Source organism: Helianthus annuus, chromosome 2 (assembly GCF_002127325.2).
Source record: "Helianthus annuus cultivar XRQ/B chromosome 2, HanXRQr2.0-SUNRISE, whole genome shotgun sequence".
Lineage (NCBI taxonomy): Eukaryota > Viridiplantae > Streptophyta > Magnoliopsida > Asterales > Asteraceae > Helianthus > Helianthus annuus.
Window position 1 is genome coordinate 163,021,692 of NC_035434.2, and position 17,215 is coordinate 163,038,906.

Sequence of the window (17,215 nt, forward strand, 5' to 3'; positions counted from 1 at the left end):
CTACTCTTTTAAATTCACTCCTAAGGAAAAACAGATGCCAGTTCACCCACCCCCCCTATCAAACAACGTATCGTTACCAAACCTTAAAATTACCCACCAAATTGTAATTATAATGCTATGAACCAAAAGTTTCTTTACTCAAGACACTCAGAATAAGTATTAGTTAGTTACACTCATAATCTTAATTAAATAAATATTTTATTTCTACCAACATATTTCCTAGGTGCTCAACACATTTAAAAAATATGTAACGTTTTACAATTTTTTTCTATATCTACAACTGATAAATACTAAAAGTTGTAATCGATTGTTATGTGTTGCACACCAATGACGTTTTCTCTTTATAAAACTGATTTATATAAAGAAGCTTTAAATTAATTTTTGTCACAGTTTGTAAAATTTAAAACATCTTTCACCTTAACAGAAAAAATAAACTGAGTTAGTGATTTGGATGAAAATTTATAAAAATTATGTGACAAAAGTATTAACTTTTTTTTTTCTAAAACCTCGATGTATATTCTTTTTTATTATATATGATAACAAAAAAAAATAAATAAAAGAAATTAAAAAGGGTTTGAGTAAATTGCAAAAATCGTCCCTGTGGTTTTATATCTGCCAGTTTCATCCAAATATCCTCAACTTAACAGTAAAAATAAACTAAGTTAGTGGTTTGGATGAAAATGGCAAAAAGTTACAAACGTTGGGGGCAATTTGGTACAAAAGTGTCATTTTGGACGAAAATGGTAAACGTGCCCAAACCTCAGGGACGATTTTAGCAATTAACTCTTTATTTATTTAGATAAATATAAATTTGAGGATACCTTCAATGAATGACACGTGTACAAAAGTTGGTTTCTTTTATTATAGTAGTTAGATATAATATTAAAAAAAAAACTATAGCAATAGCTTACTTGAATTAAAGAGAATAAAATTTTTGTGTTTGTTGTATAACTTTTTTTTTTTTTAATATTAACGCATAAAAAGTTATGATCATTTCAAATTAAAGAGAATAAAATTCTCGTTTATATGGTGTATTTTTTTTAATATTCACGTATGAAAAAGTTATGATTATTTAAAAAATAATAAAGTTATGAATAGACTATTGCGAGGGAATGAAAAAAAATATGTTTGATTGGTCAAGGTAATGGAATCACGCATTACATAAAGCATTCAATTCCCTCAAATTCATTCTATCCACATCTCTCACACTACATCACCACCACCCGCTACTCGTCATCGTCGCCACCCACCGCCGCCGCCAACCACCACCGTCCCCATCGCCACCCGTCGCCGTCCCCACTTGCCATCATCGCCACCCTCTGCCCCCGCCACCACCACCCACCACCGTTGCCACCCTCCGCCACCGACCACCCGCAAAAAAATATCGACCACTGCCAATATCGACAATGGTGGTGGGTGACGGCGACGATGGTGGTCGGTGGCAGAGGTGGGTGGCGGTGGCGTCGAAGGCGGATGTGGGTGGCGGCTGTGGCGGTGATGGTGTCGGTACTGGGTGGCGGCAAAGGTGGATGGCGTCGTCGGACGACGGTGGTGGGTGGTGGCAGGTGACGACAGGGGCAGAGTTGTCAGCGGTGGGTGACGGTGGTTAGCGGCGGAGGTGGTGGTGGTGGGTGACAGCAGGGGCGGAGGTGGGTTGTGGCGACGACGGTGGTCACGGCTGTGGTGGGTGGTGGCGACGGTAGTCACGGTGGCGGTTGTGGCGGCTGTGGAGGTGGTGCTGTTGGGTGGTTGCAACTTTGGTGGGTTGTAGTTTTGTTAATGAAGAGTGAAGGGTGATGGAATGGAAAAAATAGTGGTGATGGATAGAATGATTTTGAGGTAATGGAATGCCTGATGTAACGAGTGATTTTATTCCCTCTAACAACCAAACACTCTTTTGTTTATATTACAATGATCCATTTCATTTAATATCTCAGCATACCAATCGCTACCTAAGGGCATGTTTGGCTAAGTTTTTTAAAACAACTTATTGGCTTATTGACTTATCAAAAAGCCAATAAGTTGTTTTTGTGTTTGGCTAAGCCAAAAGTCCTTTTAGAAATGGCTTTTTGCAAAGAAGAAAAAGGAGGTTTCAAGAAGTCACAATATTGTGACTTTTTGGCTAGCTTTTAACTTTTCAAACTACAAATTACCAATATACCCCTTCTTTACCCCCTTATATCTAAAAGAATGCCCATTTTAGTTATTTTACATCAATAAGCTAATCCAAACACTTTTGTTAAAAACTCATTTTCAAAAAGTCATTTTCCCAAAAGTTCTTTTTTACTATAATAAACTTAGCCAAACATGACCTAAATAACTAAATGAATGAGCTTAAGAATGAACAATAATAATTATTCCATTGTCATTATTTTCTCCATTTATTTCACTTGTTTTTCTTGTGGACCACTAATCTTAACTCTTTCAAACTATTGAATTACTTGATAATGATCCATATCCCTTTCTAGACTTGGCATGATAATTCTGTTTCGAAGTTCATACATCATACATGTATATCTAAAATGCCTTTATATTTTATATTAAAAAAACAACAAATTGATCCAAATCAAACTTCTCATCCTCTTGCAAACGAAACCAACAACAAGAAGATTTCACCAAATGTTTTCAATTTTCATTCAACCTTCAAACCGAGTACTGTCACGCGTATAATCTAAACCCAATCTCTTCAATTTCCCCCAATAAATCATTCCCCCAATTCAGTTTTTCTCAATAATCACAAACCCAATCAAATGTCGTCGTATTACGGTCACAACACCGCCCCATCTGCCCCACCGGAGCCCCACCCACAACCCGCTTCACATCCCGGATCACAACCCGGTGTCGGTTACCCATACCAACAACCACCGGTACAATCTCAACAACCTGCGTACGGGTACAATAATAACTACGGGCATAATCAGAATCAGACCCAGAACCCGAATAGTTCAATCGGGTTTGGTGGTGGGCAATACGGGTACCCGCCGGCACCGTCGTTTCCACCGGGTACGCACCCGGAAGTTATTCGGAGCTTTCAGATGGTGGATTTGGATCGGAGTGGGTTTATAGATGCGAAAGAATTGCAGCAGGCGCTTATTTCTGCTTACCAGAAGTTTAGCATTCGGACTATCCGGTTGCTCATGTTTCAGTTTCGGAATCCCCTTGACCCTTTCAGAACTGGTATGTATATAAATATTATTAAATATTTTAATATTTAATACAGTAATATTTTGTTAATACACTGACATTTATTAAATATTTTGTTTGTCGGAATTTTGAAGTATTTTAATAAAATATAAAAACTTAAAACACTAATGAACTATCGAACACGTTACCGAATGTTCACTAACATAAATGAACGAACGCGGCCTATGTTCATGTTCGTTCATTTAACTAAAAATCCGAAATTTCTTGTCGTGTTTGTTTGTTTAATAAACAAACGAACACAAACGAACTTTCCGCCAAACGTTTGGTTCGTTTGCAGTCCTAGTATGTATGATAAATTATTGGAGGTTGTTAGGGATAAATTGTGATTGATCTCGGTTAGTTTAATTGCTATGAAGGTTAAGAGTGTTAGATTGTTAGGTTATTCTATTGGATTTATATATGGTGGCAAACGAACCGAACAAGACCTTGTTTGTGGTTGTTTGTTAATGAGATATATGTGTTCACGAACTGTTGATGAACACTTACCGGACGAGATTTTATGTTCGTGTTCGTTTGTTAAGGAAATGGACGTGTTATTTTGTTAATTTTAGGCAACGAACACAAACACGTTCATTTCCTTAACGAACAAACGTTTATGAACAAACATATGAACATAAATGAACCCAGACTAATGTTCATGAACACAAATGGAAACAAACGTACACAAACAAGCATTCATGCACAGAATATTCAATATATGACACTAATATCAACATTCAACACCCATGTTGATTTGATGTTATACAGCTATTTAAAAGGTGAAACCCGAGGGTTAAACGCTATATGGCCGTTTATATGGAAATTACATAGCTATACGCCCGTTTAACTGGAGTGGCCAATACCTAAACACATGTTTAAAAACCGAAACGAAACGATTGACAGGTACCACGGATCACCACTGAAAAGTGGTGTATATATAGAAAATTAGAAACACCCTTAATTGTTTTTGCTCCAATTCTGATTCCAAATCGTATTATTTTGAGATCCTCAATCATGTTGATCCAGTTCAAGATGTTAAATCCTGACTTCTTGTCCCAAAGTCCTCTATCAAATCTTAGTAATTTGAATAGTCTCATTGAACGATGAACATGAACTTATCTTGTTATACATTGTAATGCCAATAACGATGTATGAGATAGAGTTAATTACGTTTTTCGTCCCTGTGGTTGTTGAAAATAACCATTACAGTCCGTTAGTTTAAAAATTGCCAAAACAGTACCAATATCCTTCATTTTACTTTTCACTCTCCTCGTTTCTTCAGATCCTGGCAGAACATCACCTGCTCCCTTGGTTTTAAAAAGCTAGAGGCGCACAAAAGCGACGAGGTCTAAAACCGAGGCGCGAAGCGCAAAGCGCAAAAGCGGTGGGCTTTTCGTACCCGAGGCGCAAAGTGATTATATATTTTTTTATATATATCCCATAAGTTTTTAGCATCACTTATCCAAAATATAGCTATAAATAAGGTTTATATATGATTTTACCTACAAGTACAAGCCAAAAACCCTATTGTACAACAGTTCCAACGACTCCGTCTCACCACCGCTTCTCTCCGCCGTATCAACGTCAACCGGATCTCTTCCGGCACCTCCACCGGCGTCAGATTTGTCTCCGTCAACCGGTTACACCAAAATCGAAATTGCCAACCACCTAACTTTTTCCCCCATCACAATCGAAATCGCCGGCCACCTAATTTTCCCCATCACAATCGACGTCGGTGGGAAAAACTTGAGGCCTACCCAAAAAAAATGTGGGGAGGAGATGAAGGCTGGGCGGTGCCCTGTGTGTGTAGTGGTCGGAATTGGTAGAATTCATCGGTAAAAAAGGAGTTGGCTGATGATTTGTTTGAAGAGAATGACCATGGGATGGGGGGTAGGGGTAGGGATGGGTGGTAGTTTCATGACGGTGGTAGTCAGAATGGGTGGTGAAGGTGGTCATCGTTCACGTATGTGTGTGTGGTGGTAGGAGATGTTTAAGATGGATGAAATGGAGAGGGTGTGGAGCCGGAGCAGGTGATATTCCGGCTGGATCTAAAGTAACGGAGACAGTGAAGAGTAGAGTGAAGGATAGTAGATAGATGAAGCTGTTAACCGCCATTGTTGGTGAGTTGAAGGTGGAAGTTGTGAAAGTATTGGTATTATTTTGCCAATTTTTAAACTAAATAGACTGTAATAGTTATTTTCAATAAACCACGGGGACGAAAAGCGTAATTAACTCTTTATTTATTTATATTGTAGTTTTAATAACAGGGGCATTATGGTCATTTCAAATAAACCAACAAAATAAATGGATGGCGTTAGTGAGAATGGACTGTAATTGTTACAAAAGTGAAAGTACAAGGACTGTTTTAGCAATTTTTAAACTAATGGATTGTAATGGTTGTTTTTAACAAACCACGGGGACGAAAAGCGTAATTAACTCTTTTAGTTATGAAACCGGATACGTTGTTTTCATTTATCTTCATTCCCCATATTCATGTTGCATATTTGGTTATTTTTAGGTCCTAAAGAGTTTGCTGATCTATGGAGTTGTCTTGGCCAATGGCGCGTGAGTGATCGATCCTATTTCCTTATCGTATACGTAGAAATATTGTGTTTTTTATTTTTTGTTGGCATTTTTGTATATTTGGTTTCTTGGCATTTCTTGATTCGTATCTTTTTTTTTATACGGTTTTAGGCTATCTTCGAGAGATTTGATAGGGACAGAAGCGGAAAAATCGACGCTGCAGAGTTAAGAGACGCTCTATACAGTCTTGGATATGCGGTTCCACCTTCCGTACTGCAACTCTTAATCTCGAAATATGATGACCAAAGTGGACGCAGAGTCGAACTTTCCTTCGATAGTTTCGTCGAGTAAGGCTATTTCCGTAAATTTACTATATCCACATTTTAACATTTATTGCTAGTTTATTGTCCTAAATCTAATAATCTTATAAATATTTAAATTTCAGGTGTGGCATGATTGTGAAGGTGAGCAAAGGGTAAATAGGTCATTTTGTGTCTAAAGATGGTATAATAATATACACACATTTTTTGCAGGGTTTGACAGAGAAGTTTAAGGAAAAGGATACGCGATACACGGGTTCAGCGACACTATCATACGAGACGTTTATGACGATGGTGATCCCATTTCTGGCAGCTGAATAGTCGTGTTTAACACGTTGCAATTATTCGCTTCGTTTTAGCTTTTCGCGTGTCAATTTTGGTCAAGTAAGATGTAAACTTGGAAGGAGATGAATATGATTGTAAACATTGTTAGTTTGTTAAAAGTGTTTCTTGCCTGTTACTCCTTTGTTTTGTACAATACCGTTAATTCTGTTGCTTGTTTGATTTTTTCTACAACAATGTCCTTTTGATTTGGATCATGCTATGTATCAAATTATTGTAAATTGCAAGTGAATTAAAAAAAAAAATTAGAGTTAATTGCATATTTCCCCTTAAAATACTTCTTAATTGCATATTTACCCAACTTGAAATTAAAATTGCATATATCCACTTCCTTAATTAATGTAATTGCAAGTTTTACCCATTTTGATTTTGTTTAATTAAATATAAATTATACAATGACTATTTTACCCTTATTTTTACTAAAACCTTAAAAATTTAAACATTTATCCATTTTTACTAGTTTTTGTGGCTTTTTCACAATTCTTTTTACATTTCGCTAGTTAGCTTTTTTTTTTCGCTTTTTACTAAAAGCCACAAAAACTAGTAAAAATGGATAAATATCTAAGTTTTAAAAGTTTTAGTAATAATAAGGGTAAAATAGTCATTATATAATTTGTTTTGAATAAAAATGGGTAAATTTGCAATTTTATTAGTTAAGTAAGGGGATATATGCAATTTTAATTTTAAGTTAATTATGCAATTAAAAAGTTTTTTAAAGGGAAATATGCAATTGTCCTAAAAATTTATATCTATAATTTTTATTAAATTATTAGAAATGATATATGTAGCCCATGATATTATACCCCAATGGCATTTTGGCAGTGATATAAGACTTAGGGACCTGAGTTCGATTTTCACAAGGAGGTTTTTCTCATATTTATTGTGTTTCCACTTGAACTGATGTATAGGCATTATTGCCTAGTAGAGATGGATATGATCGGGTGGTTCCGCTGGTGGTACGATGATAATCTCGTGAAACATCATCTATCCAGAACCGGGCCATGTAGGGAATTTGCATCTACACTTGTCACTTTTAATAATTGCTAAGGACTAGAAGAGTGTTTGTATATGATCCTATTTCTACTAGATATACATGTATCTATAGTTTTATTTGCAAGTGTCTTACACTTTTAAATGTATGGAAAATGATAAAATAAAATGGAATAACTATTGAGGCCCATGTCAGCTTCATAACTGGAATTGACCCATACACATGCTTACCATTTATTTTGTTTCTTCAACCCTCACATGTCCTGATCCCCATGTGGGACCCGCATATCGTCATCTCATTATCTAGTTATTTTAATCACTCTCAAAAGAATGAATGAATAAACCTAAGGTATAAATAAACTATACAATAATAATATAATAACTCATGAAAAAAACTGAAAAAATATATCATTTCTTTGTATGAATGTAGACATTATTGTTAATGAATCATTTTGATGAATATTCTATATATATTTATGAATGAAATGCTAGATACATGTTGCTAAATACAAGTTCGGAAGTGTTGGTGTGACGGTTCTTGGTGATGCTAGGCGGTAGCCAATGGCATAAGTCGTCAGCTATCCGTGTAATATTTCACCTGTAAATAACGGTATCGTTAGATGGTTAGATGATTATTATAAGGAACAACAAACAAAATGCAATAAAACAAGTTTATTCTTATAATAATATTTTTAATATTGTTTAAAAAAATGAAAAAATGGTTATAAAAAGTTGCCTCTTTTTTCCTAGACTTTTGTAAATTTGAAAACAAGAATATTGTGAAAAATTGGATTCTAATTAAAAAATATATGATTGCAAGTGGGAAAAGGAAAATTACTTCTACTTTTAAGAATTTATTGGGATTATACAAATGGTTGGAATTTTGACTTAAGAATGAGTCAGGGCCGTCTCCGAAAATGCTAAAAATAATTTGGGCCCTGAGCGAGACAAAAAACCGGGCCCTATCCACCCTATTATACCATATTATTCAAAGTTTCAATTAAATATAATACTATCTTTTTTACCTGCCACATATTGTAGCAACGCCATACGTGACGAGTAAATTATAGACCACAGTCAACACGACTCGTTTCCGAACTAAATTTAGGTTGAAACGTAGAGTAATCCAAATTCATACCATTAAATGAAAATGTATTACATTTGATCCGACTTGTTTACAAATACAATTGTCGAAATGTAGACCTACTTAAAACGTACATTAAATAAACACGTGCGGTGGCGTCATATGTGGCATGATAAAGTATAGACTACAATCGACCCGAATCGTTTCTGAACTAAATTTACGTTAAAATGTATGGCAACTTAAATTTATAATGTCGAATAAAAACGTATTATATTTGACCCAATTTATTTCCAAACATCATTTATGTCAAAACGTACTCACACGTACATAAAAATAAAATACACTTTCTTCAAATAAAATACTAATGAATTATCAATAACAGTTTTAATTAAAAGGAAAATACATTTTAAATAATCTGTGAAGTTCAATTTCCAATTGGAAAAAAAGAAAAAAAAATGCATATACTGTGAACTTCAATTTTCAGTTGAAAATAAGAAAATAAAAAGTGGAACAGAGAAAAGATTCGATCTCGGGACCTATGTTTCAAAATGGAGGTTACTTACCACTAGAACAAGCTGATTTTTTAACCCTGTTTTGTATCATACGGTATATATAACTTATATATAAAATATATAAAATTTGAAAATTTTTCGGGCCCTTTTATGATTTTGGCCCTGAGCCGACGCCCACCCGGCACTTGCTCAGGGCCGGCCCTGGAAATGAGTGCTATGATGAAATAATTATAAGCTTACATATGTAACTAGGGGTGCAAATGAGGAGCTACTCGAGATCGGCTCGAGAAAAAGCTCGAAACGAGCCGAGCCTTATCGAGCCCGAGCTGAGCTTGAGCCTCAAAACAAAGCTCGTTTGTTTATCGAGCCTCACATGTGAAGGTCGTTAGGCTCGTCGAGCCTTATCGAGCCTTAGTGTAAACGAGCCGAGTCGAGCCGAGCTTATTTAAACTTGTTTAAAAGCCGACCTCGAACCTAAAAATAAGCTTATTTAGTAAACGAGCCCGAGTCCGAGCTTTACTTATCAAGCTCGCAAGCCTAAAAAGTCTATTATTAATATTATTTTTATTTAATATACTAATTAATAGATAATAAACGAGCCGAGCCCGAGCCGAGCTCGAGCTTGATAAAATACAAACGAGCCGAGCTCGAGCTTTAAAAACAAAGCTCGAATCAAGCCGAGCTCGAGCTCAAGCCTGGCTGAGCTCGGGCTCGGCTCGTTTGAACCCCTGATGTAACTTATTTGTGTGGATTTTCAACCAATCATGAAATAAATAGATTTTCAACAAATATGTCCCTAAAGTTGAAGAAAATTGAGTTGTACATTACCTCCATTGACTACCCTATTTAGGCATTTTTTAGCTTTCTATGTAAAGTTAGAATAAAATATCAATCTGTTTAAGCAATGAGTAAGGATCCAAGTAGCAAAACAAGAACCCTAAAGATGCACAATGCCTGCAAAAAAAAAAAAAAAAAAAAAAAGTTAAAAAAAACTTTATAAAAAACCCGAAAACAAGGGCAAAAACGTAATTTTCTTACATTTTTCGCCGAAGATGAATAATCGATACGAGGAAGATACCCTTGAACACCGAGGTTATAAACCGGAGTACCGTCAGGATAATACAACCCGTAGTTCCTCTCGGACGTTGGCCCGGGCTTCATATTCTCATTAAAAAGCGCGAAAACGTATATATCTATCCGTTGTGACGGATGAGCCGGCGTCCCTTGTCCCGCTTGCATTCTTTGCAACAAGTTTCTATTATAAATCCCCGCGTTCTCAACCGTCGCCCCCGGTTCATCCACGTCACCTTTCGAAGGCCACCCGGTTTCCGAAATCCGCACTTGAACATCACTATGACCCAACGCCTTTATACCCGAATAAACCGCATCGATTTGCGCATACAACATGTTATCATATTTCAAATTCGTATTCGGATCCACTGTCCCCGAATTCGGCTCGAAAAGCAGGTACTCAATCTGAACGTTTTTCGGGTCGCTTTTGTACGCAAAGTACGGGTACGCGTTAATGAGAAACGGCGAATTCGACATCGCGTGAAACGCAAGAATCGGTTGAATATACTGAACCAAATCATCGCGAAACGCACCGTTCGAAGGCGGGAACGAAGTTTTCAAGATTTGAAGCGAATGCGCGGTTGTAACATACACTTGCGAGTTCAATCCTAAGTTAACTAACGCTTGATACATCGATTTCATCGCGGGAACAAGGTATTGCGGTAGTTGAGGATCTACGCCTCCTAAAACCTCGTTTCCGACCGTTATACATGTGATTCGAGTTTGCGAAATGTGAGGTTGTACCTTCTGTTGGATCCATATTTGGGCTTGTTGAGGATCCTGCATTTTTTGCAAGTATTCGTTTCCTAAACCGATGATGAATTCGACGTTTGTGTTTGCAAAAGCGGTTAGTACATTCGGGTCTGCATCGTATAGTTTCACTCTGCTGATGTTTAAGGATTCCAAAAGGGCCGAAACGCGCGATGGAGTGGGGAGATTGTTCGCGATTTGTCCGTAATTGATCCCAACTCCAAGACTTAAGGTACTAGTAAATGATCCTGTAAACAAAATTCAAGAAAGTTTGATTGTTTTAGTGAAGAGTAAATTGCGTTTTTGGCCCCTGTGATTATATCACTTTTACTATATTAGCCCAAAATAAAAAATTTTAACATATCTGCCCCCATGGTTCTATAAGACTATAACTAACTATTTGGCCCCTAAGTCTATAGATCATGGGGGCCAAAATGGTTAGTTATAGAGACCATGGGGGCCCCAAAATGGTTAGTTATAGAGACCATGGGGGCAAATATGTTAAAGTTTCTTATTTTCGACTAATATAGTAAAAGTAATATAACCACAGGGGCCAAAAACGTAATTTACTCTTTAGTGAATTAAGATTCAAGATCTAATACATTGTACAAAAAGATTTGATTTTGAAGATAATTATGACTAAAGATTCAAAACCCATTGTCGAAAATTGTTGATTTCCCATAAAAATGTTGAATTTTTGTGAAATTTGTGATCAAGTTCATCAATTTAAACCTTCAAGAGGTGGTTCGGGTTCGGGTTCGAATTGGTTTTCTACTATAACCTCTTGAAACCAATCTACCCGGTGTAAGCTGTCATTTATCTGATCCCATTGGTTAGCAGAGTATTGACAGTATTGATAGAATGACAGATCACGTGAGTTTTCCGGTAACAAATTCTCATAAAAAAAGTATTTCATTCAAAAAGTTTTAAGGAACACAAGGAGTAGATAAAATTGTGTGTTTTGACTTGTAAATTTATAAAGATTCATGCTTCAATGCCAGATTTAAAAACCCTTTTGGAAATTTTACTAATTTCCCACAAAGTTTAAATTTTTAAGAAACTTATGATGTAATTAATTAATTAACTTGCATTTAAATTTATAAACTTTATGCAACAACAGGTGACAGAAAAATCACAACTTTATGATTTATCTTGAAAATCTTGATGTTTAAATGTTATTCTGCAGCTAAAGTTGTAAAATTTATAAACTTAACAAGGAAAAAACACAAAAGAATGCAATAATTCTACATTACTTTGATTAAACTCAAAACTTTTTTCAAGAAAATCTTGGAATTTGTTATCTAAATGCAGAAAAAAGAAGAGGGATTACTTGAAAACATGAGTAGTAGAAGTGTGCATAGAATAGCGGCCATTGGAGATAATATTTGCAGGTTTCACCGCCGGGGGAAGAAGTATCTCCGGCGAAGATTGAAGGTGTAATAAGCGATTGAAATTGAATGGAGGTGGATTTATATATAAGATATTGTTATGATATGTGTGTGCATACTTAATGAGCTTGTGATTTGGTTTCCATTTTTGTAGTTTATTTATTTTAGTTTGTTTTAAATGTAAGGGCTGTTGAAATTGATTGAAGCTCGATCGAAAAATGTTTGGAATTTGCTCGTTTGATTCTGTTTGATTGTAAAAGGTGTTCGGTTCAGATCGCTTCGGTTTGAAACGAATCGAGCATGAGCAAAGGTCCGCTCAATCGATTCGACTTGGCTGGCTTGAATTATTTTTTAATATATATGTATATATTAATAAAATAACTAAAGACGCATATTAATAATGTTTGGTCAAAGATCAAGCTAGAGTCCATTTAATTATAGAATTGATGGTTGATACCAATAGTAATTAAGTCAAAATGTTACCGAGACGTGAAGTGTCGATCGATACTCAAGTATCAACCCGTCATTGAATTCAGAAGTACATAATCCTAATTAAAACCCTGCATCAACCATCATTATTCAAATTCTCTGTCGCCAAGACGCCAACTCCCTAAGGTTTTGTTTCAATCGGTTCATTTGATTTCGAACATCTCATAGATCAAAGGTCTACTTCAATCGATCGACAATTCATCTTTCCGCTCAAATGATCTCGGTAGAATGAGTTGATTGTTTTTTTCTAATCGTTGTTATTTGGTAAATTTATACTTGTGTTCTGATTGGACGAAACCTGCACTTGACTCTAAATACTAACAACCCCATCGTCACTTTTCTATTTGTTATGTGACGCTTGATACTCGCTCGACGTTCGTTCGAAAAATACTCAGATCGAAATGCGCTCGTTAGATTTGGCTCGGTTGAAAAAACGCTTCGCTCGGTTCGGTTTGTAAACGAAGCAAGCACGAGCAAAGGTTCGTTCGGTTCGGTTCAACTCATATACAGCTCTAAATGTAAGGCTATAAGGTGTGGAGGAGTCCTATCACTTGGAGATGGGCCTCTACGTAGGCAGCCACGTTATCGGGTGTGGGGGATTAGTCCCAAGGGATGGGCCTAGGATGTGGGTGATGAGCCCCATCAATATATACAAGATGTATGTATGTATGTATGTATGTATGTATGTATGTATGTATGTATGTATGTATGTATGTATGTATGTATGTATGTATGTATGTATGTATGTATGTATGTATGTATGTATGTATGTATGTATGTATGTATGTATGTATGTATGTATGTATGTATGTATGTATGTATGTATGTGTGTGTGTGTGTATGTATGTATGTATGTATAGACGTGTGTGTTGATAAAGTCGGTTGGGCGATGTTGGCGACAAGACAGCCCCAAAGGGGCGGTGTGGACGAGCCGGGACGGGCCTCACCAGACTGGTGACGTCCCCACACCTTATAACCTAATATCTACATTAATATCTATATTGGTCAAGCTTTTTTAGCAATTTATTGTTCACTTCATAGTTATACTATGTGTTAAATATCTATTTTGGTCAAGTTTTTCTACTTTGTTTTTGTTGCAATTTATTGTTCACTTCATAATTGTAGTATGTGTTAGTGGGCTTGGTAACTTTGTTTTTGTTGCAATTTATTGTTCACTTCATATTTATAGTATGTGTTAGTGGGTTTGGTAGAATTTACTTTAAAATGGTTTAATAAGAAATAAAGTGTTATCATGTGGTGTAGGCGCACATTTCTTTTTCAACTTTCACATAATCAATGGGTGTTGTGAGGTTTTATTGGAGCGTTATGTGAAATGTGGTACTGGATTGAGGTGGCTAGATATGATTGTGAAGTATATCATTTGATATTAAAAAAAGTCCATCAACGTTGCCTCACGCCCTTAACTCCATTTGAGCCCCTCGCCCCTTCCGAGCCCAGTTGTTGCGGTGTTCGCGCCCACGGTGCAGCAACCTATGTAGCGCTAGACGCCACCTCTTCCAACCCAACAACACATGGTCTAAGAAATATAATTAGTATTTGATTGATTAAAAAGTACTAATTGCAGATTCCTAAAACATTTAGTAGAAAAAACAAGGTAATTTTTAATTTGTATGAGAAAATTCTCTAATACTTACGATATTCAAAAAAAGTTAGGTGTTACCTAGTTACGCCTTAAAGGTTCGAACCAAATAAAATTTGTAAGAATTGTGTTCCATATAAGAAAATTGTGATATGAACTTCTATATAAAGAGATCAAAATGATTAGACGGTGTTGCATGTCAGGATTCAGAAAAAGAGTCTACTTACATTCACACTAATGAAAAGAACGTTAACGTAACCTACACATATGCATATAGTGTCTAAAGTTTATCATTTAGATACTCGTGTTTAAAACAATTTCAAATAATACAATATTTTAAATTCGTTTCAAAGATGTATTTAAAAAAAACAAACTACACTATGTTTCAAGTTAATATTTTTGTTTTAAATAAAAGTATATTTAAAAAAAATAACTTAGTTATGGTATTGATTAGTTATAAAAAAAAACTTAGTTATGGTATTGATTAGTTATTTGTAATTTTAATACGGGGAATCATTTAAATAGTTGCTTAAAAAGATTATATGATTCCTAATGTGTGTAATGAGACAATATCATACGCAATTTCAACTTTGACTACAAGTTATGATTTTGGAATATATGAAATTGCAATGTTTTTTTAATGAAACTTCTTTTACTTATTATTTTATATTATTTTTTGCGGTTTCCTGGTTTTCAACTTTTTTCCTCGCTCACATAATTTTCTAATAGTTAGGAGGAAAAATAAAACCAAGTCAAATGTTAGTATTTATAATTGGTGATGATTTATGCTTATAAATTTTAACCTACTTAAGGTGTCTTATAACAAAATTTGTTGAGGACACGAGCTTGAAGCACATAACTTTGGTGATCTTGAAGCGCAAGTTGGCGAGATGAATGCGATACAAATCTAAAAATTTTACACGAACCCGCTAAAAATTGTGTGTACATGAACTTGATCACAACTCGTCTTAATATGTGTTGACACGAGCACAAACAATTAGCCTATTTGTTTTTTATATTATTACTCTAAAGTTACAGATTTCATTGAAGATCGCAACTTTTTTTGTAAAACAATAGTAAAATGCTAAAATGGGAATTTAGGCCAATTTTGTTACTTTAGTCTAAAAATAAACTTTTTTTTTATTTAGGTCCTTGTGGTTTCATTTTTGTTGTCATTTTCAATCCAATTGACAAACTGGGTTAGAATTTTCTGTTAACTTCTCGTCTTTTTGTCGTTTTCCTCATTTAAATGAAGGGTATAATCGTCATTTTATGCCATAATATATTTTAATTAAATGAGGATAACGTAAAAAGGGGAGAAGTTAAAAAAAATTTCTAACCCATTTTGTCAATTGAATGAAAATGACAACAAAAGATGAAACCTCAGGAATCTAGATATAAAAAGTTTCATTTTTAAACTGAAATGACAAAAATGGTATAAACTGAGCGACCATTTTGGCCTTTTACTCAAACAATTATTACATAAGTTTTAGGCTTTTGACATAAAATACTCAACAATTATACCATAGAAATTTCTCTCTTAAGTTTTAGGCTTTTGACATAATATACTCAACAATTATACCATAGAATACTTTTTTTTTAATTATAAAGATGAATGAGTCAACCCGTGAACTTGTTGAGTTGACACGCACCCAAATCGTTTAGCTAAACGTGTGTACATGTTTGGTAACATATAAACTTGAAACCGGATAAACCGAAACCTGTGATTTTCGTGTTAAGCTCGAAAGGGATGAAATTGTGTTGAACGAATGACAGGGGTGAGGGTGAGGGTTATATTATGTTTTTTTTGGTTATAATTAATATTCAAATAAATAATTGAAATATTCTTTCTTAAATATAAGTTATAGAAATTACATAAATAATTGGAAACCAATTACAAAGAAATTCTAATAACCTCAGTTTCCATTTCTAATTTCTTTCTTTTTGCTTTAATCGTTCACATCTCTAAACATTTTCCAAGAATATATATTATGTCTTTAAGAAATTTCTCAAATTATTAACCAACCCCACCAATGTAACCGTGTTTGGTATTTAGTTCTTTTTTGGTCATGTACTAAAAAGTTGATAATTCCTTTTCATGGTGGTGCAAAATCATTGAGGGGGACGAATTGATAAAGAAATTTACTAAAATATACACCTACTAGATTAAGAACTTTTTCTATATACAACTATTAGTTAATTACGTTTTTTCGTCTCTGTGCTTTGTCAAAAATTACTATTTCAGTCCATTAATTTAAAAGTTGTCATTTCAGTCCATGTGGTTTCACTTTCGTAACTATTCAGGTCTACATTGGTTAACCCCATCCAATTATTTTGTTAGTTTTATATGAAATGACCATAATGCCCCTATTATTAAAGTTAAAATCAAATAAATAAAGGGCTAAATTGTCAAACCAAGAAAGTGAGGGGCTAAATTGTTAAAATGTTGTTTAATCACCATGCATTGTCTCTCTCTGTAGAACCACACAATAAACCACCATTACACCACCAGACTACACCACTACCACCACCACATCATACAACCCCCACCACCAAACCAATAACATCTAATCAATCCAAAGACAAGCAAGATTCTGATTTCTTCAACTACCAATATTGAATGTTTGCAAGTTATTTAAATACGTCAAGAATGAACAATAGAAGAAACTCACCTGCAAATGTCAAACTTCGGGAATACCAAATTTCAGGGTTTTTTTCGGGTAGGGTATTCTTTTGTGCACCATTCATTCATTTTAACTTTGGGCTTTCATACGAGTCCAATGGGCTAATATCTAAATAACATGTGGTCGCCGAAGAAAATGATCGGAAAATATGGGGATGCCGGAGAATATGACCGGAAAAAATGGGGTGGGGGGAAACAGTTTTACAGCTTTGTGAAGTGAGACCCACCTCTAATTGTTTTTAAGTTTTTATAATTTTGTATTTTAGTTTTTATAGGGGCA

The 17,215-nt window shown here is 35.0% G+C and overlaps 2 protein-coding genes across 2 annotated transcripts; one reads left to right on the forward strand and one right to left on the reverse strand.

The window, feature by feature from the left end:
• The first annotated feature begins 2,471 nt into the window (after positions 1 to 2,471).
• Positions 2,472 to 6,530, forward strand: LOC110918680 (probable calcium-binding protein CML48). The gene is made up of 5 exons (XM_022162957.2): positions 2,472 to 3,177; positions 5,702 to 5,748; positions 5,878 to 6,053; positions 6,152 to 6,170; positions 6,240 to 6,530. The coding sequence occupies exons 1-5, from the start codon at positions 2,751 to 2,753 to the stop codon at positions 6,345 to 6,347; spliced, it is 777 nt and encodes a 258-aa protein (XP_022018649.1). The 5' UTR covers positions 2,472 to 2,750; the 3' UTR covers positions 6,348 to 6,530.
• Positions 6,531 to 9,703: 3,173 nt separating this feature from the next.
• LOC110918681 (glucan endo-1,3-beta-glucosidase 14) lies at positions 9,704 to 12,279 on the reverse strand. Its single transcript, XM_022162958.2, has 3 exons — positions 12,106 to 12,279; positions 9,993 to 11,023; positions 9,704 to 9,908 (listed from the first exon to the last, which is right to left on the reverse strand). Exons 1-3 carry the CDS (start codon positions 12,146 to 12,148, stop codon positions 9,852 to 9,854), a joined length of 1,131 nt encoding a protein of 376 aa, XP_022018650.1. The 5' UTR covers positions 12,149 to 12,279; the 3' UTR covers positions 9,704 to 9,851.
• Positions 12,280 to 17,215: the final 4,936 nt, after the last annotated feature.